The sequence below is a fragment of the Chroicocephalus ridibundus genome, chromosome 1 (genome assembly GCF_963924245.1).
Source record: "Chroicocephalus ridibundus chromosome 1, bChrRid1.1, whole genome shotgun sequence".
NCBI lineage: Eukaryota > Metazoa > Chordata > Aves > Charadriiformes > Laridae > Chroicocephalus > Chroicocephalus ridibundus.
In genome coordinates this window covers 154,821,333-154,842,422 of record NC_086284.1, presented here as the reverse complement: position 1 = coordinate 154,842,422, position 21,090 = coordinate 154,821,333, and the positions used below count along the sequence as shown (strand labels likewise).

General features: G+C 45.8%; 1 protein-coding gene across 5 annotated transcripts in view; it reads left to right on the top strand.

The window, feature by feature from the left end:
- The first annotated feature begins 380 nt into the window (after positions 1-380).
- Positions 381-21,090, top strand: part of DENND5B (DENN domain containing 5B) — a 120,164-nt gene continuing 99,454 nt past the window's right edge. For 4 of the 5 annotated variants that reach the window (XM_063319223.1, XM_063319237.1, XM_063319229.1 and 1 more), the window contains exon 1: positions 381-613. In XM_063319223.1, the coding sequence (XP_063175293.1) occupies positions 502-613 (112 nt within the window). In that variant the 5' untranslated portion in view covers positions 381-501. The remainder of the gene's footprint in view (positions 614-21,090) is intronic. The other variant, XM_063319245.1, reaches the window with a different exon arrangement.

Below are 21,090 nucleotides of genomic sequence, written 5' to 3'. Positions count from 1 at the left end.
CTGCGGCGCTTCAGGCCGCCGAGTGGCAACATCCTCTATTTTTTACGTTTTATTTAAATAAAAGCCAGCCTTCCCTGCTCACACCTTGGCGGTGACGAGGCGGGGGGAAGGAAGCTTTAATCACCTATTGCGGCAAAACCTCGCAGAGGCGCAAGGCCGCCCGCGGCACTCCCGCACCCCTCACACCCAAAACCCCGGTAAGGGCCGGAGATGTCCCCGTCGAGGCCCCCGCGGGGGAGCGGAGCGGGGCGGGGGAAGCCGCCTCCGCCGCCTCCCAGGGTTTAAATGCCCCGCGGGGGCGGGCCGGCAGCGCGGCGCCGCCTTCTCCGCCCCACTCAGCTGACAGCGGGGCGGCTCGCCGACCGACCGCCGGACCCGCCGCGGCCTGCGCGGCACCGCCGGGGATGGAGGGCGGCGCGCCGTGACCGTACCGCGGGCGCGCCCCCGCCGCCGCGCCGAGCCGCGCTGCCGCAGGGAGTCACCGCCGCTGCCGCCGGCGGGATGAGCGGGAGCGGCGGCCCCGGGCCCGGCGCGGCGCCCTGCCGCTTCGCCCACTACTTTGTGCTGTGCGGCATCGACGCGGAGAGCGGGCTGGAGCCCGACGAGCTGGCAGGTGAGCAGCGGCGGCGGTGCCGCCGCCGCGGAGGCCTCGCCCCTACCCGCACCGCTGCGGGTTTTTGGGATCCGCGGCTTCAAAATGTCCGCTCCCCGCCCCCCCCCCCCCCCCCCCCACCTCCCTGAGGAGGGGGAGATGGGGTGGGGAGAGCCGAGGCGGGAGGGAGCAACTTTGAAGGATAAAGCATCCGCCGGGGAGCTGGTGGAGCATCCCCCGAAGGGCGGCGGGGGGCGTTTGTCCGGCCGCCGGGATGCGCCCTCCCCCGCCGTTGGCCCCGGTCCCTGATGGTGGAAGGGGGAAGGCAGCCCTCGCCCCCCCGCCGCGGCGGGGTGCAGCGGCTCAGCCGCGGCCGGCGGGGTGCGAGTGACGGGAGAAGGGTGCCGAGGGGTACGGAATCGAAGGGAGCCGCCTGACCGAGCTTTCTGTCGGGGCAGATGCGTTTTCTTCCCTGTTTGCGCTGGAAAGGGAGGGTGGGATCTGGGAAGGACTGAACAGATTAATGGAATCGCATTTTTAATTACGCTGCTTTATTCACATCTTATGTCTATGCAGAAATAGTCTTCCTGCATCCTCCCTTCCCTCTCCACCCCTAAAAAATGTTACAGAATCAAAGACCATAATTATCACTAGGGGATCTAATGCGTTTTCTGAAATATTTATTTTTGGAGGGTTCATGGCTGGATTTGAGCCGATCATGTTGGGAAAAGGCAGTATTGCTTCCTAGATGTCACTTGTGTTTAAATAAAAGGAACTGTTTAAATCCGGTTTTACACATACAATTGATAGCGGGGCTTAATTGCATGGAAGCTAAGCGTTTCCTCACTGAGTTACGAGTTTGAAAGCACAGGCGTTTGACCGTTCCTATGCGTTCGCACTGCAGGCGAATGAGCTGTGTGTGACTGAAGTTGAAGGCAGCTGTCGCTGTCACAGTGGGCACCTCTGCCTGGCGATGGGGTCCTGGCGAGGTCTCCGCTGCTATTGCATCAGGAAGTACGGCGCCTTCTGGTTGTGTAAGAGAAAGACTTGATGATCTACATCACTGTAGATCGATGAACCCTGGTTGAAGTTCATATTTTTGTCACCTGTAAAAAGGGTGGGTACACGCACCTGACGCTCCACGGAGCTTTATCTTAAAATAGGGTACCTAAATCTTTTGCGGTGAGCACGCACTGGAGGTAGCCCCAGGATCTCCAAATTGAAGCATTAGCCAAATGTTCTTTAATCTGTGTTTGCTTTTTCATTTGTACTAGAGACCGCAATTGGATGTTTTCAGTTTTGCTGCTTTTAGTAGAAAACTCCTGGCTCGTGAGCCATCCTCCCAGCTGATGGTGTGCAGGGTTTGATTTGCATAGTATGACCTATTGGGGTTTCAGCTACTCAAACTTTGAGTCATCTCTAACTCTTCTATCTGAAAAGATACTATTTTTAAAGCAGCTGGCAAGCTGTGCCTTCCCTGATGAGTACCCGGACTTTAAAACTTGTCTTTTGCTGATTTCTGCTCCGTTTGCCAGCGAGATGCGCAGGCATGTTCTTGGGGAGCACTGCTCAAGGACAGGCTGAGCGTGGTGGCTTCGTGCAGTGTAGTGGCTCGGCTGCAGGGCTCATCTTTTATGGTCATTCAGTAGGTTTAGCTGAACTGCTCCAGCAACACTAAGCAGATTTCAAAGCTAAAGGAAGTCTCCCTCTTCATTTTTCAGTAAAAGAAAAACATTTTGTCGCATCTGGGATGTGCCCATTTGTAAAATATAATGAAACCATGAATAATTCAAAGTGAAATTACCACAAGTAGTTGTTTTTATAGCAAGTGGGGCTTCTTTTTTTATTTTCTCCTTACGCCCCAGCCCTCCCTAATAGGAAATAACAAGTAGAAATGTCTTTGTAACTGGTTTAAACTAGGCAAGGTCCAGCAGTATGGTTTGAGCATACACAAAATATTGGTAATGCCAATCTGGGAGGTATTCTCAATACCCAGGAGGGTTGGGATATGATAGAGGAAGAAGTGGAGTAACAGAAATATGATGGGACTTAGTATTGCCACTGAGCAATGTTATATTTTTAGGGACTCGTGACAAAAGCTTTCTGCTATCAGCTGGGAGCTCAGCAGTTGGAAATGTTAGGGAGGAACAGGGAGTGCTGCAAGCCACAAATACAACACAGCCGTGGAAAAATTCACTCTAGTTTTAGATGTAGCTGGGAAAACATTTCTGTTAAACATGTTCTGTTAAAGCTTGGGGAGTATTAATGCCACCATTGGCATCTGTGTCACAGGTTTCAAAAACCAAGCTACTAGGATTGAATTCATTACCGGAATAGGTGGGGAGAAAGATGCTTGAGGGAACAGAAAGTCTATTGTATCACAGGAAACCCACAAATGAAGGCTATTTCTTCATGAAAATGCTCTTACAACATTTTGTAGAAAGAAATGATCCTGCTCTTTCAGTATTGAATTATGTAGCTGTGATAGCTTTCCACCTTGCTAGCCTTGTGCGAAAGGAGGCGGTTGAGGTAAGTCACAGCGTCAAGGAAAAGTTGCTGCGACTTAAGCCGCCACACGGATCATCCCCAATTTAGCAAAAAAAGTAATTAAGAACCTGCTTATCTCCAAACCTGCGAGTCCCTTAGTAGCTAGTGTACACAAAGCGCCTTGCTCAAGCAAAGTCTGGCTGAACGGAGCGGCGCTAGGGCTGAGCACGAGAGGAGCATGAGGAGATGAGAGGAGCTCCGAGGAGCTCCAAGGCTCCAAGGAGCTCCTCTGCCTCCCTGCAGGCCCCAGGGCATCTCCTCTGAACGGAGCAGCAGAAGTTACAAATCCTCGAGGGATTTTCAGCTTCCAGATGGACTCGCTGGTGACGAGCTGAGGCACAGACACCTCGCCGAGGCACGTGGCGTGCTGAGGAGCTGCCGATGAGTCAGCTCTGGCGTCATCTGGAGCTCCCCAACCTGCACCCTCCCTTCACTGGGGACAGCCTAGGACCTACCCCCGTGCCTGATGATTTAAGCCTAAAATCTCTTACAGCACAAACCCTCTGCAGTAAAAAAACCAACAACAAAAAACCCACACAAACAAACGAAAAACCAAAAAAAACCACTAGACCAATGAAAAAAAACAACACACCAAAAAACCTAACCTAATGCATCAGGCAAGAAGTGGAATGTTTCAATGACGCTCTCAGAGGCAGGGTGAAGAATTAATTTTTAAATTCTTGTTGTAGGGTTGTTAGGTCTGTTCACAAAATTAAATAAAGTCAAGATTTTGAAGTTGTAGAAAGTCTTGTTGTGCTTCTAGGGAAGAGTGACTTGCTTGATAATTCTTGTTCCTGTGGATGCTCAGTGCTTAAAATAAATTTGTTAGATGAGAATTTTCCACCATGCAAATGTATTACTTTGCTTTTTCGATTTTGGGTGGGTTTTTTTTTTCTTCTCTTGCATGTTTGCTATTTTCTGGTACAGATTTTCCTAATTTTTTTTTAAATTTACGTATTTTATTAGGAAATTGCTCCACAGCCGGCTTTTCAAATGGATTCATTTGGCATTTTTAAGTGAATTAATTTTGAAAAATAAAAAGCAGTTTACCTATTGCTTAACTTGGTGGCATACCCAGGCATGCAGCAAAGTGGTGTATGGATTATAATGCTGTCAAAACGCTGTTGACGCTATCACAAAGCTCTCCGTCAAGGATGGGAGGGGAAAAAAAAATCTTCTAGGGACTTGAGAGAGGAAATTATTTAAGGATTTCTTGTCACTTCATAGTTGGAGAGGTCAGAAAAGAAAAGCAGTGCATTTGATGTGAAATATCTTGAAAAGCATGAAATTTTCAGTATTGGTTTCTGTGCCCTGTTGAACTCCACTAAAATAGGATGACGGGAGCTTTTCTCTCCTGTTCAGGGCTGATGGAAATACATTTCAGTTCGCTTTCATCTTCATGCCTACTTCTTTCAGGTAAAGCCATTTTGCGACCATCAGCCTTGGAATTGCATGTGCTTAGATGAATTATAGTAAATAATACTTACTCATTATAGTAAATATTTAACATTAGCTTAAACAAAAAACCCTAATTGTTCATTAAATTGTTTCTATTACATATTTTGTCATACTATATGACTTTTGTAAGCGTGTGTGCAAGGCACAATATTCTTCTGGCTGCAGGAGCTTTTACGTTTTTCTTTGGGAGCATGTTAAATTTTGTAGCATCTTGTTACCGTGTCACAAACTGCAATTTAGAAAATTCAGAACACATATGACTCAATTAAAAAGAAAATGAAGTATCTTTCATTGGGGAAGTAATTTAGTGCTCTGGAGGAAAGTAGAAAGAGAATTAGGGATGAGTGTTTTGTTCCCAAGTGGAAGGACTGGTCTGTGCTCCACTGAGGATGCTGTTGCTGGAGCGATTTGGAGGGAGAGAGGATGCAGTGAGCCAGCAAGGGAACTGGGGCCTGAAGGACCATGCTGTATCATGCCTTCTGCGTCTCAGAATGTGAATATTGGTGGAGTTGTGGTAGCCCTCTTGCTGTGTGAAATGAAAAGTTTTATAGCTTTTTACCCCACACATAAACCACAAAATACTATCTCAAGACTATGCTTATAGTGAGGAGATGTTCTAGTTATTGTATCTTGTCTAGCAACATATTTTGCACTGCCCAGTTTTGGCCATTGCATAAAGATTCACTATTACTGTCCTGGTTCAATGCCTACTTTAAAGCTGTATAAAGCTTAATTACTCTACTTCTAAGCTTGATTTTTTTTATTTTTTATTTTTAGCAAAGCTGATAGTGCTTGCTGGTTACGCTCATTGGGAATGTTGAGTGTCTTGGGGAAAATAAACACTACTTCTACCTCATGCTGTTTCCCTACAAATACAATAGAACCATAGAATGGTTTGGGTTGGAAGGGACGTTACAGATCATCTATTTCCAACCCCCCTGCCATGGGCAGGGACACCTCCCACTAGACCAGGCTGCTCAAAGCCCCATCCAGCCTGGCCTTGAACACTGCCAGGGATGGGGCATCCACAGCTTCCCTGGGCAACCTGTTCCAGTGCCTCACCACCCTCACAGTAAAGAATTTCTTCCTGATATCCAAATCTACCCTCCTTCAGTTTAAAACTGTTACCTCTTGTCCTATTGCTCCGCTCCCTGATCAAGAGTCCCTCCCCATCTTTCCTGTAGGCCCCCTTTAGGTACTGGAAGGCCACTATAAGGTCTCCCCAGAGCCTTCTCTTCTCCAGGCTGATCAATCCCAATTCTTTCAGCCTGTCTTCATAGGAGAGGCTCCAGCCCTCTGATCATCTCTGTGGCCGTCCTCTGGACCTGCTCCAATGGGTCCATGTCCTTCTTATGTTGGATATCCAGATATAGGATAATATAATCCAGATATTGGTAATTAATTTTCCCCCCAACAGAATGTTGCTTCACTTCATAACGTTGAAAACCAAGCAGGGCATATTGCAGTCTGGCTAGCTGTGCTTCTTATCTAGTAGGCTCTTATTTTTAGAAACCTAAAAGACTTTTTTTCATCATTATGTGAGATTGGCGCCTGAGTGCTCACACCTTGCAGAGTCTCCCTGCAGCCGGCACGGTTCTCCATCATACTTCCTTTGTGCCAAGTCACCCTGCAGTACTAGAGAACTTGGTAGCATTACTACAGTGATAGAATTTCTAATGTACATGGTCTTTCTGAAAATAAGTGATTGGGTTTTCTCCTAGTTTACTGGAAATACACTGAGAAATTTCCCTAGACCAAGGAATATCTGAACAGTTGCGGTTCCTGTTCATGACTTACTCAGTTGCCACAAATGAAAAGTGGTCTACCGGAGTTTTGCTCTCCATTTTTAAGTACAGTCCAGAGTTGCACAAAGAATTTTTGAAGGGATTGTCCAGGTTAAGTAACCTGGATGTAGACCAGAGTCATACAGGTAGAGGAGAAGATGGCTTATGCCGTACAACTTAACAAAATTTAACTTGCTCCTCAGAAGCAGTTGTAGTAGATTGCTTAGGATTTCTGATTGTTACAGGGTTTGTGGGAGGGATGGGACTCAAGCATTTCTCCTGCCCCCCTTAAGAGGTGATGCTGAAATGCAGCACTAAATATTACAACTTTATGGCTGGAATAAGCAAGTCCCATGGATGAGGGTGTTGGATGGAGTAGCTGATTTATTGAAGTAACTTGGTTTTTTTTTTTTTTTGTAACTTGTCATAATAAACAAGGAAACACTGGGTATATATTTAGAAAACCTGTTTGATAAAAATCGAAGACGGGTTAATATTTTGTTCATGTGAAAACCAACCTTTTGATCTTAGTCTGCATAAGTGTTGTGTTTCTAGATAAAGGGAGTACAGAGATAATCCCTGCTTCAGTGCAACCTCAACTCAATGCTGAAAGAGAAAGAATGTTTCTGCTCTCTTCTGCCTCTTTATAGGTGGTGGCACGGATAGTTGCTGTAATGGTTTATTCTTAAACATGTATTATTATTTTTTTGCTACTAGGGAGAAATGGAATTCTATTGTAACACCACAACAGATATATATATTTTTTTAATAGATTTCTGAATTATACATTAAAGACTTACCTCCTGTAGGAGGATTTCTGCAGTCAAAGGAAACAGGGCTTTTTATAAAGAATTGTCAATATTATTGACAAGTTTCATCTCCAGTTACAATAACCTTTAATAAGGAGTAACTCTCTTGCTTTCTTGGATAACAGACCATTTGTGGAATTGTTAATGTCTGTGAGGTATTATTATACTTTAGTAATAGCACTTTCATTCTCTATGTATGCCAGAGACACACTGGATTTAAATGCTCCCCCAGCCCTGGTGTGACTGTTTTGTTACACATTTGCCTTCATCTAAGACTTTTCTACTGTATTCCTTTGAAAATAAGGTATTGATTGCGTTGGAAAAACATCATTATTCCTATGAATAGCACTGACTCGCTTAATGCTCAACCAAAGAGAATTTCTTGTACTTTTTTTGCCAGATAAGCTGCTGTTTTAATTTCCACTTAAAAAGACTAAACCCTCTTATACTCCCAGAGGCTGTTGCGCTGCAAGTGGCCGTTGCAGTAGCACAGAAGATGACAGTGTCAGTGTGTACGTGAGGGGTTTTTTTTCAGTGAAAATCCTAGTAACCGGTCCGGTAACATTGTGGTAGGTAGCCTTTTTCCTTCACATAGTGTCAGCCGCAGTAGTTAATCGAATTGCTGGCAGGCAGAGTGGCTGAGCTGCTGTCCGTTATAAGAATGACCTAAATCCAACCCTAATCTTGTTCCTGCGCGTCGGGCTTGAAGTCACCGCTGGCCCCATCCCAATGGCTTAGCAGTGCGGTGGGTAGGGAGAGCCGGGGTCCCCGGCACCGCAGCCACCTGCCTCGGGGGCTGGTGGAGCCCAGGACCTGCCTGGGGTGAGGGGCACTGAAAGGCAAACGTGTGAATGTCTTGCAGAGCGTGGCAGTGCCGGATCAGGCCTCGTGACGCTGGGTCTTGGTGGGGAGTGTGGTGAGAGATGGTGGGTTTGAGCCTATGTTGAAGGTCCCTGTTGCCAGCGGAGAGGCTCCTGTGTCGATGTCCACATCCGTGGTGCTCCTGACGGTGCCAGAGGATGGCGGCATCTGGAGGAAAGCGATACCCGTCCTCCTGCAAACGGGAGAGCAGAAACCGTAAATACGTCAGAAGTGCTCAAGGCAGTGCGTGACTGTAGTATTGATTTCTCTGCTCAGCTGTTTGCCCGTGAAGCTTTTCTGTCCTCGCCAGAGCGATTTCCCAGGGCTGCAGGAGCTGTGCCAGCGCCCTGACGCCCTGCCCACAGCTCTCCTAATGCCAGTGCGGAGCTTGCCGGAGGAATACCTCCAACACGAGCTGCTTAAGAGAGGCTAAGGTGCAATGCAAGCCACCAGTACAAGGGTGTCAGGGCTCTCTTGCCCGCCTTCTCTCACCTGCTTGTCAGGGACTAACCAAGTTGTCCTTGATGCCAGCTTGTCCCTGAGACAGGCTGGCAAACGTACAGCCCGCAAAGCCCCTGCGTGGGCTGATGCTGGATACGTGGCTGGCACGCTGCTCCCCGCTGCAGCCGCTCGTCTGCTGCAATGAGGGTTGGAGTCAACAAGAAATATGAATGAAGTGGGGGGAAAAAAGAAAACCAAACAAACCAGCATGTGCACTTTGATCCAATTAATGCTGTGGTGTTTGGCTAGTGCTATTTGAGATCGTGTAGGATCACTTACATACCTGGGAAGAAGGTTACAAGTAGCTTGTTCAGCCATACCTTGTCTGTATGGAGAGGAACTGTAGCAATCAGAATAACCTCCACAAAGTTTGTGAGTGTAAATAACCTACATTTTTTTTTCCTTATCTACCTCTTGAACAGAAAATAGTAAAAAAATATGTATGGTAGGAAAAGTTACATTGAGGAAAAACAAATTTTGTCAGGAAACAATAGCTTTCACTGTGATATTTTGGTCATATTAGCAATATAAATAATCTCAAAAGTAATGGGGGAAGAAATGGTAATGGATCATCACAATAAAAGACACATACTGGGGAGATGACTAGTGAGTGACAGACTGCTGAGGTGTCAGATACTGGCATGGCTGGAATCACGAAATCTTCAGAGTTGGAAGGGACCTCTAGAGATCATCTAGTCCAACTCCCCTGCTAGAGCAGGATTACCTAAAGCACATCTCTCAGGGCTGCATCCAGGCGGGTCTTGAAAATCTCCAGAGAAGGGGACTCCACAACCTCCCTGGGCAGCCTGTTCCAGTGCTCTGTCACCCTCACTGTAAAGAATTTTTCCGTGTATTTGAACGGAACTTCCTATGTTCTAGCTTGTGCCCATTGCCCCTTGTCCTGTCGCTGGGAACCATTGAAAAGAGCCTGGCTCCGTCCTCCTTAAACCCACCCTTTAGATACTTGTAAACTTTAATCAGGTCCCCCCTCAGCCTTCTCTTCTCCAGGCTAAAGAGTCCCAGCTCTCTCAGCCTTTCCTCATAAGGGAGGTGCTCCAGTCCCATAATCATCTTGGTTGCCCTATGCTGGACTCGCTCCAGTAGTTCCCTGTCCCTCTTGAGCTGGGGAGCCCAAAACTGGACACAGTACTCCAGTTGTGGCCTCACCAAGGCAGAGTAGAGGGGGAGAATGACCTCCCTCGACCTACTGGCCACAGTCTTCCCTATGCAGCCCAGGATACCATTGGCCTTCTTGGCGACAAGGGCACACTGCTGGCTCATGGATAATTTGCTGTCTACCAGGACCCCCAGGTCCTTCTCCTCAGAGCTGCTTCCCAGCATGTCCGCCCCTAACCTATACTGGTGCTTGGCATTCTTCCTTCCCAGGTGCAGGACCCTACACTTGCTTTTGTTGAACCTCATTAGGTTCTTCTCTGCCCAGCTCTCCAGCCTGTCCAGGTCACGCTGGATGGCAGCACGGCCCTCTGGAGTGTCGGCCACCCCTCCCAGCTTGGTATCATCAGCAAACTTGCTGAGGATACACTCTGTGTCCTCATCTAGGTCATTAATGAATATATTGAACAAAAGAAGCTTCTGTTACCAGTACGAAAATATAAACAATTCAATTTGTGCTCCTTGTTTGGAGTCAAAGATTGTTTTACTCAGTGGTCTGATCATTGGATCTTAACTGAGAGCTTTTTCATTAGGGTGTCCTAGGCTTGATGAAGGTGCCTGGCTGGAAATGTGAAGCCATGCTCCTTCAAGGTGTGGGCTTTTGTTTCTTCCACCTACCAACCCAATCCATGAAAAATAATGTCAAAACATCCAAATGGATGCTTAAAGGGTGAAATGGAAAGAGTATTCCTCTGCTAATATATACTCTGTGTAGTCTAGAAGGACTTTGCTAGATCTCAGTGACCTGCTTTGAGTGATAGAACAAAAATTAACTCTTAGTAGAATATAATGTTTGGGGGTGTCCAGTTTTGGTGGATTTGTAAAGAAAACTTGTTCTGTCATTGGAAAACAACCTTCACAATTTCATACAAAAATGTCAGCAGTTCTTGTTTTGTGTTCAGAGGCAGTGTTTAAATATGTCAGTCTTGGAGAGTGAGATTCCCGATCCCCCCTCCTTGGAGCATGAACATGGCTTTGTTTTACAGTCATTTTATTAATCAAGTTGCAATAATAATTCTGGGGCCTAGTAGCAATTTTTTTTTTTTTTTTTAAACAAGCTGTATAGCAAATGGAGTCAAATTGTGCTTTGAAGCTGTGTGAGTGGTAGGTTGTACAGCATGAAAGCTAGAAGAATCCTCTGTCCACCCCCTTCTTGGTATTCTCTTGTCATGTTAAAGACTAACATGTGGAAGGGTAAGGGGGCTTAATCTGAAACACCATTCTGTGTAAACAATGACAGGATTAAAAAAAGAGAAAAAAGGCAAAGCTCAACTGTCACGGGTGTGTAGTGGCTGCTGCTTTTCATGGATGACTGAAATTATTTGTATAAATTTGCATTTTCCCCTTAGCATCTCTATAAACCTATGCTCATTTCCATGCATAGCTATTTTCACATACAAACTGATTGGCATGCGGTGGCATGCGGTGTAACGCAATGTTACCTGCGTTAGCAGTAGCTATAGTTACAAGGGAAAAGCAAGTGTCACCACGGATGCTCCTTACACGGGGCTGCCCAAGGTGTAAGAGGGGCTTCCGGTCTCTTGTGACTGAAAGACAAGAGAGCTGAGCTCTTTGTAATGAAATGATGAAACCAAGCGCTGCTCTCTTAACTGGTAATTTCTCAATGAAATATTGATCAAATGGGCCAAGCAGTTTGCTTTGACTGATGTTCAGGATGCAGCTGGAGCCTGCTGGGAGAGGAGGATGCTGCCAAGGTCCAAAAACGTATTGCTTACGCTGATTTTTGATGTCTGACAGGTTCTGGTTCTCCAGGATCTCACAGGCCTGGGGACTGTCTGGAGGGTCCAAATCCCTGATTTAGGAGCCCACCTCTCCTGCTTTTTGTCCAGGTTGCTGCTGAGATGAGTCCAGTCAGATGGTGTGAATATGTTCTGGTGAGCCCTCTGGTCTCCCGTGAGATGCTCAGGAAAGAGAATTGACATTTATTTTTTTAAATTCAAACTATGAAGTATTTGAGCAAAGAATGCAATAAACAATTGAGTAAATATTTGGCTTTCCATTGGTGAGGGAGGAGAGGATTTGCTGATTAGTTAGTTATACACGCAATACTATTTTTCCATCAGTATTCCCACTTGGTATTCTTGTTTGCTTTATGCTGCGCAATACTCTGACATGAATTTAAAATTAAGAACAATTTTATGCTTAAAAACAAAACAACAGCTCTGTTAACATAGGCTTTCTCTCGGCTGAGATGCTGGCCGATGTGGGGGAGACAAAGGTCTGTTGCACAGTTTCTAGGATGGGACTTTTTGTAAAGTAGATATTGTGCTTTCTCATTTTGTTTATTCTTTCAGTATAACAATTTGTAAGCACACAGCACCAAGTATTTGGCGCAGAATTCTCACATTTTATTAAAAAAAACCCACAAACAACACCACCAAAACAAACAAAAAAGAACCCCCCAAAAAACAACAAAAAACCCCAAACCCCCAAACCAACACAAAACAAACAAACAAAAAAACCCAAACCACCCAGCTCCCTAAAATTTTGTGTCATCATGTGCAGATGAAATGGCTGGTCATGACTCCCAAGGCTCAAAAACAGGCGGATGCTTTATAAAACAACTGATGGTGGATGTATGCTCTGTCATAGAGCTTTGAAGGGTGTGTTCTGCTGTTCTTTCTTGTAAACACTTCAAGAATGTCAAGGCCAGGAAGAATGGTACTGTGGTGTATCTAAATGCACCCCTTTTTGGGCTGTCAACCTGTGTCTCTAATGACTATTGTTATGTATTTATTAAGGGAGACTATCTCTGGAAATCGGGATGGCAGCTATTCAGCACAGATGAATTAGGTGTTTAGCCTTTTCCTAAGATGACGCTTTTCAAGATAGGTTTGTCTGACTAGAATTTGCAAATATGTTGACTCTTTCTGGCTTTACCAAGTGTGATAGCAGATGCCGAATGAGTCCCTTAATTCAAGCAGGGATGTGTAGTCTAGTGTTTCCATGTCAAATTGAGGAATGACTAAGATCTAAAGAATCCCAGTGTAAGGAATGCTATTAAGTAATCATTTTTCCCCGTATAAATATGAACATCTGCATAGGGTGAGGCAGCTGTAGCTGTGGTTTGCTGTCGTATTTAGCAAAAGGGGAATGGTGATAGGAGATGTTAACTTGCACAATAGCGGTTCTGGTTAATAACTTACTATCGTTTCTATGCCTGTGTCTTTGTTTTCTTTCTTCTTGGAGCGGCCTGCAGGGTGGTGAGTTGGGAGGGGAAAGAAAGAGCTCTGTTGAAAATTGCTCAGTCTAACACACTTTAAAAGGAAAAAAAAACAACTCCCCCCCTCTAGCTTAATGCGGGCTGAACTTCCCATGAAAACTCTGCCTTAATGAGCTTGGACCCCTCAGCCCTGCTTTGTCCTGGTCAGCAGGTGAGAAAGAGCTGAGGTCCTCGGCGCGGGTGCCCTGGCTGTGACCCAGGGGCTGGGGGCCCTGATTAGTTCAGCTCTTGTGCTTTCGGCGGGAGTAAGAGTGAGAAAACATTTTGTCTTGGCGCCTGGATGTAGTCATGCTCCTTGCCTGCAGGTCTGTGGTAGCACTGAAGAGGCATTTGTCTCCAGGAGCTGGGAAAAAGGCACAGATTTCAGTCTGTCCTAGAGCTGAGAATGAATTGCTCAGAGCAACTATTGCAGTGGAGTGTCCAAGATGTATCATATTTGATAGTGGTGAAAAGCTGAAAACTCTTTGCAATTCAAAATCTGTCATGGTTTTCAGTTATTGGTTAATATTTTGTCAGCGCTTCATGGCAGTGACTTCTGACTGTCTCCCAGGATTGCTCGTGGTGCACTGGATACCTCAAAAGCGAAGTTGACGCCAAGCAGGAGACCATCTGTGTTGTTAATAGTGTAGTGTTATCACACTCAAGACTCAGGCTTGTGTGATGGATAATGTGATCGCACTAGACCTGTTTCCTTTTTTTATAAAAAAAAGTCAAAAAACCCAATGCCCCAAAACAATCTGTATCCTTATCTACCAACTTCTGAGCCCATAGGTCAATTTAATTTTGTCAGAGGTGAAATTGGAAAGATATGGGACTTCTTTGGTGTTTTTTTTTTTTTCTTTTTTGTGTGTGCGAAGTCCCTGCAGCTAGACAGAGATCCTAATTAATTTTCCAATAATACAAAGGCTGCAGGAAAAGCAACGGCACTTTGTAAAGCGAGAGAGGCCCCTCCACGTGGGTATCCTGGCAGGCTAATTGGCAGCTGCATAGCTGGGATCTGAGCAGAGTGTCCATTGCCTCCTGCCCATCTGGTGGGTCGGGGAATGAGGGGTAACTCGTGGTCCTGAGGTGGAAGGAGGGACGATCAGAGCTAACAGGCTTGTGTGAGCAAAAGGAGCTGTAGATGAGAGGACCATGATTTCTGTCCTGGCATCCTGTCTCATAACTCCTGGCTCTCTTCACCCATACCTGTGAAACCATACAGCTGTATTAGTGTCGTCTGCTTTAGTCTTTCCTTCTGAGTCTCAAATGAAGAGTACTTGTTAAGGGAGCAATTCTGCTACAGCTCCTACAATGTGATAACAGGCGGTAGGAGCAAAGCTATGTTTGGCAATAAATAGCAAAGGAAGGATGGTTGTTTGCTGGTCCAAGTCCTTCCTCGAGCTCAATGAAAGGAGGTAGGAGCTTGGCTGTGTTTGTGCTATTGCATCCAAGAGGTGTGTCTATGGAAAACGCACTGAATGCAAGATACAGCAGCAGCATGTGCTGGGGAAGGGGGTTCTCTACTTTCTTTTTCCTTCTTACTCTTTCTCCCTTTCCACATTTAAAAACAAACCAGCTCATCCTCATACTTTATGGCTTTAAAAAGCTATTCTGACCTTTCTGATAATGTTGTTAAGAACCTACTGATGTATTAAAGTGCTAATGATGCATAAGGAGTCATAAAACTGTATTAAGTGCATTAAATTTTGAGTAACTCCAGTAAAAGGCACTGCAAGGGATAGCTAATCACTGTGCGTTTATGAGTTGCCTTGGAAGTAAATGGCAATATTCAGCTGAATCTGTCCACCAAAATGGCCTAGAAGGAGATGGCATTGCATTGCAGTGCAGTGGGAGGTTGGCAATCCACGCTTGATTAATCTGCTCATACCAAAGTGGCATCACTCCATGCTTCCAGCAGGCTTGTAATAGATGAGTGCATTAATGAGCCCCTGGGTAACCAAGACTACGCTTGGGTTGCAGGGGGGGAAATCAAAAGGATAAACGTTGCTGACTCAGTTTCTCTTTCTTATGTTACTTCTACGTATTTTTTCTAAGCAGTGCTTAAGTGATGCCATGTTAAAGTGAGCGTTTTAAAATGCCTCTCTGCGTCACTAACAGTAGCAGAGCTGTTTTGTGTGGGTTTGAGTGGCTGGGTTATTTAAGCCTTTTTGTTTCCCTGAACTTTCTCCACCTGAAAAATGTTGTCATCTTCAGATGTGACTGACTGACTCTTGGTTAGTTTCTGCTAGACTGTGCTGAGTCTTAGTACATTAGAGACAGGTTGGGGGAAAACCTCCCTTGAGGCCAACCAGGTGCTCTGCTGAGCCATCTTCTTCTTTTGAGCACATTCAATTAACTGGTTGGTAAAAGTGTGCAGAGGTCTCTGAGGGCTGACGATAATTTGCGGTCCAGAAAGTTTGGAAATTATTCTAGCCTTAAGATAAATCATTTCAGGAGGCTACTTAGCTTTTGCGGGGTTGATTGTCTTATTTTCTCTTTCTGAATAAGTTTAATAAAAAAGGGATTGCGGCTAAACTTAAGCGAACTCTTGCATTCAGGACTTAAATTTCTGTTTTCTTTTCTTGCAGCAGCTTACTGATAATTGTCTTGCTAATGCATTTAAACTCTACTCCTTAAAAATGCATTATCTGGTTTATTTTGCAGGAGGTCATCAGTTTCACAATATTGTATAAAACTGAAACCAAATCCTCCTGTCTGCAGCTGCAGTGTTAAATAGAGCATCATTGTCATGTGGTGAGCATGGCTGTCAAAACACTTCGGGCAAAGTGGGTAACGTGAACGGTTCTTCTACGTTAAATATTTATAGAAGAAAATGCAAACTCAGAAGGCTGCCAGCAGACAGACGTACTGCTTAAATACATTGTTGTGTTCGTGAGGGCATGAATCTTTGCGCTGCAGCTTTAGGAAGAAGACAGCGAGTTGTTTCTTCTTGCGCACAGGCTCAATGGTGAACTTTTCCTGCACATAAACATATATTCAAAGGAACTGGGAGTTTAAAACATCTGATGAAAAACAATAGCTCTACGTTAAGAGATGTGCCAGCCAGAGGCCCTCAAAATGATCTGTTCTCTTTGCCCACCGGTCTTCTGCTACAACAGTCACAGCAAAAGCTCAGCACAAGCCCCCTCTTGCATGCCTAGCCTCCAGGGCCAGCACGTCTTTATTTCAGGTCCTCTGGTGCAAACAGGTGGTGAACTACAAGTGGCTAGATACTGAGGAGAAAACCATGTAATTAAATCTGGCACTGTAGTATAATAAATCTCCGTTGTATTCTTTAGCTTTCTAGACGCCTTTTGAGCAATACACAATGGCCGTGATTAATGACTATTGTATTGTTTTAAATAATAAGCTTGAGCTTTCAGATAGGTGACATAATTTAGCCGTAATGAGCGTCAGCTTCGTGTGTTTGATCTCAACGCTTTGAATTTCAGTGTCGTTGTTGCCATGTCCTTGAGAAATTGCTTTATGCCGAAGAAAACCAGTAAAGGGGGACGGGGGGCAATTTCTATGAGAGTGTGAAGAATCCAACCAATCTCTTGCTCTGAGGACATCAACATTTTTGTTGCATCTCGTTTTTAAATATGCAAGATGAAAGCAGCTGGATGGTTCATAAACTGGAGCCACTGTTACTGAGAGAGGTTTTGTCTTTGGCAGAAGTATGCTCTGCTGGGAGGTGTCTGCTGACAGTACCAGTGATGGGTGTTTCCTTTTGTGTGTCAAGATGTACCAAATACCCATAGCGGGGGAAAGGCTTTTCGATCCTTTCCACACCATCGCCCTGTCCGTCACCTCCTCAGCAGGCTTCTCTGTTGTTTCCTCTCTTGACTGAAGGCAGGAGCTCTTTGATATGAGCTCCTGTCTCTTCACACTTCTCTTTCCATTGCCTGGGTTCAGCTGACACAGGAGAAAAAAACCCAACATTATATTCTCTTCCCTGCAGCTACCTGTGAAGAGCTTTCTCCGTCTCTGTGCCGTGTATCCGCACAGCGCTTTGGCAGAGCTGGGAAAGGAGGGCTGAGAGAACTACAAAGCGCATCAGACCTAATTATTCAGCTAGCATAAGGGCCTTTCTTTCCTGCTCGGGATATTCACTCTTGACTGTGCGAGCAGTTTGACTGACATGGTGTGCTGACTTCAAAGCCGTTGCACAGCGCTGTGTAAATGCTTCAAACCCAAATCCATCCTCCTTCGGGCAGCGTGGCCCTAACAGGCTGCCCTAACGGCAGGGTTTGGCGGGGCTCGTAAGTGAAGGGTCAATGCGGGCTCTCCCCCCTGTCATTATTTTTGTGGGGATGGAGGGGAAAGGGATTTAAAATCCCTCACCCTTTCCTATTAAGTCTGACTCATTTTGTCTGGTTTAGCGTTGTGGTAGAAAGAAACATAATGGATTTGTTAGGGTCAGTGCTTCACAATGTGACAGTTGACTTTGATGGGCAATAGGGCCTAGTTTGCCACTCCAGACAAAGGATTTGTAGGTCTTGCAGGCTGCCATCTGTTTCTAAAAGCAAGTTTTTGTGGAGAAAGGGATGCGGCTTGCATGCTGAAAAAGTTGGGTTTTTTTCTTGAGAACTGCTGAGCCTTTGTATTGGAGCTTTTAATTTCAAAACTAAGCACGGTTTAATATTAGCAGGACTCCCCTTTTGCCCTCCCCCAGGCAAGCTGGACATCCAAAGCTCATTAGTGATGGGTTGATGTCTTCTGAAATACTAGCATTTTAGAATACATGTACTCGTCCCCCAAGTGCTCTATTCTTCTATCCAGCCCCCACCCAAGCTCTCTGAAATGCCATGTCTGGCTGCATTCAGATTGTTTGCATTTATTCTGATACATAAGCATATAAGGCACAGATTGGTCAAGAAGTAACGTTCAGCCATCATTTGATTTTTCACTCGTGCTCAAGTTTTGTCTTGTGCTCTCTTAAAAACAAAAGAAAAAACCCCAGTTGCTCATACTCTGCCCCTATAATCCAGACTGGAAAATCCTACTTTCCTGCAGTGATTCTGCTGCAGAGTCTCTGAAATAAAATGGCCAGCCAACATGTAGGGCTTAGACATGCTGACAAGTACGATCTATTTATGTGCCACATGTTAACCTTTCTGTTAATTGATTGTTTCTATGTATAACTACTGCAGGTAGTTATACAGAGCTGCGCAGGCCAGGTCTGGAAAGCAGGAAAACATCCTGCTGCAGGACAAGACTTAGCAAAACTAAGTCTTTGCTAAGAAAGCCTCTGCGGTTTTCTTTCCATCTGGAGACGAAGAGGACTGCCGGCACTGATACAGAGGTCCGGGCTCGCAATCTGGTCCTGCCCGTTTATTTAGCCAGTTGCTGTCCTGATGCAGCATAAGGGGAGTTGATCCAGTCCTTCCTAACACTCTTATGGTGCATTTTTCCTTTTTTATTAAGGGTAGTGACTAGTGTGGCTGCTGCAGCTGTGCGGGTACACGCATGCATCACTGAGTATGGGGCTGGAGGTGCAATGCTCCCCTCATTGTGGCAAGTGACTTAATATGCCACCGATGAATGCCACAATAAAAAAAACATGGTGGCAGCCAAAAGAAACTGGCACCTTCCACTCCCCCTCCCCCCAGAACCCCACCCCCCCCAAAAGCCCGTGTACCGTGCCAGAAATGCCTGCCTCCATAGCCATCCCAGGCGCCTCGGCACCCTCCTGCCAACCAGCATTTGCCACCGACACCTCTTCTTTGTTTCTGTCGGTTGCCAGCCGCTAGCAGAAGGCTGGCAAGCCGCATGGGGACTCGTGCTCTCTATTGCTGGAGCGCCGCATTTCTGGCTGTTCCTGGAATTAACCTTTTCTGCAAACTCGCTCCCAGCCCCGGCAAGCGGCGTGGTGCTGGGAGTGGGCAGGGGAGAGCCCCTGGGCAGATGGAGACACGGCCATCAGCTGGCAAGCAGCACAACTAGCTCAGATTCCTTGCCTTGGCTTTCCTCGTAGCTCTGTGCCTGAGCCAGTGCTGCTTTAGCAAGGAGGGATTTTCTTCTGTGCAGGCAGCTGTGAATAGAGAGGAGGAAGATTTTTTTTTTTTTTTGAGGGAATTAAATGAATAAAATAACTGCCTTTGATGTGGTGGCCTGGTCGTGTACCAAGCTTTTTGACGTGGGAGGTGATAGCCTGCCTCTCTGCCAGGCTTTCCTCCTAAGTCTGTTCATGGCTCCCGCAGAGCAGCCCCTGACTGCCTGTGGAAACCACGCCAGTGGTGGTGTGGCCTTGCCTAGGTCAGTTCTTCCACCTCTTCCCTGCCTCCATGCTTATTCCCTGCGGATGGGACTCTTCAGGCTTAATCTTGAGAGGTGAAGAGAGCATCCCTTTTTCTCGGAGATCCCATCCTCACATGCAGCAGGAAAATTTTTGTCAGAGGTGGTTCTGCAGCTGGTGTGGAGCACCTGTGCGGAGGGAAGGCTACTTGCAGTAGAAGTCCCCATCTCGCTTCTGAGCAGCTGAGGTCTTCAAGGTCCAAAGGGCATAACAAGCCTGGAAACACTCCAGATAAATACCTGAGGCCCAGAGAAGCAGCATTCCTAGTCAATGGGGTTAACTTAAATGGCAGTGTACCCAACTCTTACGAACACACTAGAGCTTATCTGTAAAAGGCAGTCTGATCACAGGCTGCTCCTACTAATACAGACTCCTAGGTGCTTTACCCGGACTTTCAGTGGAGTTTAAATATCTTGCCAAGGTAAGGCTTGTCAGGTCCTGCCGTGCCGAGTCCTAGCACCTATATGGGACCTTTGGAAATGTGCTTGAGGAAGCCCCCCATCTTCATGCAGTTAACTTTAAATTGCCACAGCTGAGGATCTCTTGGTTCTCTTCCACTAAACTACAGGGTGACACAACAAGCTTCACTGAGGTGTCTTCATTAGCTTAAGAGAAGCAGATTAAAATTGAAAGGGTTTTGTTTAAGAAAAATTTTTGTAAGAGGATGCAGTAGTCAATGATGATGTATCAAGTACTTCCAGGTAGTTGTGTTATCACTGTATTTTAAATAAGCGTTGAGTGTAAGAAGCCAACATGCTCTTTATCATCCATTTGCAGTCTCCGGGCTTTGGCAACATGTATATACTGCTGCTTGGGAGCTATTGAACTTGCTGCAGTGGTAGCTGTACATTCCTCTGTGTCTTCTATTTTATCTTCTTACCTTTTATCTTCTTATCTTCTACACCTAAAGTGGGGGGTGGGGGAGAGATACTTAAGAGAACAAAAATGGTGGAAACATCATTCATAGAAACGTCAGTTGATTTAGTCGGTTTAGCCAAAGAAGCTTTGGCTCTATCAGAGAACTTTTCTGCTGTACTTAATTGAATTTGCCAAGCTGGAACAAGCCCTGGCATAGCAGTTTCAAGCCCTGCCTTTGCTAGTCAGCAGCATTCAAAGCTGCAGAGAGGTGAAGAAAATCACTGAGCAAATGCTGCATGAGCTGGAGAGTCAGCACTGAAATGCCTTCTTGACCTGGTGGTGATGGTGGGTCATTTCCTTCTTCTGAGTCAGTTTGGGACATTTGGGCACGTGTCCAATGCACAAAAATTAATTGCTTACCGCGGGCAGCATGGGTTGCCACCACAGGGATTTTCTTCCTTGCAGAGGTCTGTGTGTGTGTACTCAGCGCCGTTCGGACAGGTGCCTGCACAAGCTGTACTCCGGAGAATGGAAATGATCGGATCAAGCCTTTATGGAGAAGGAAAACTGAGATTACTTGGGAGCTACAAGAAGAAGTTTTCGCATTCCATTACATAGGACCGTTATTTGTGTCTGGAAGAATAAGGGTATAGTAGAGGAGCCTATATCCTGAATTTTAATCCTGACGTGGCATTGAGTGTAGGTCCTGAGGAGCTTTATGTTCTGTCTTTCCTGCAGTCTACCGGAAAAAATGTGTTATTTGTACAGGGCAATGAAAGCATTAGCTATGAAAGTTCTTTACACATACAGCTGGATGGTTCTGAACCAGTTCAGCGCTGAGTGGTTTCAGCCTGCCTAGTGGGATGGTGGTGGACTAACATACTACCAAATTAGTTGTTGCTTTAATTAGGAAGGGAACGAGTGGTGTGCAAATGAATGCCTGCCATTTGAGTTAATTTGGAGCCGTGGATATAGGAGCTGCT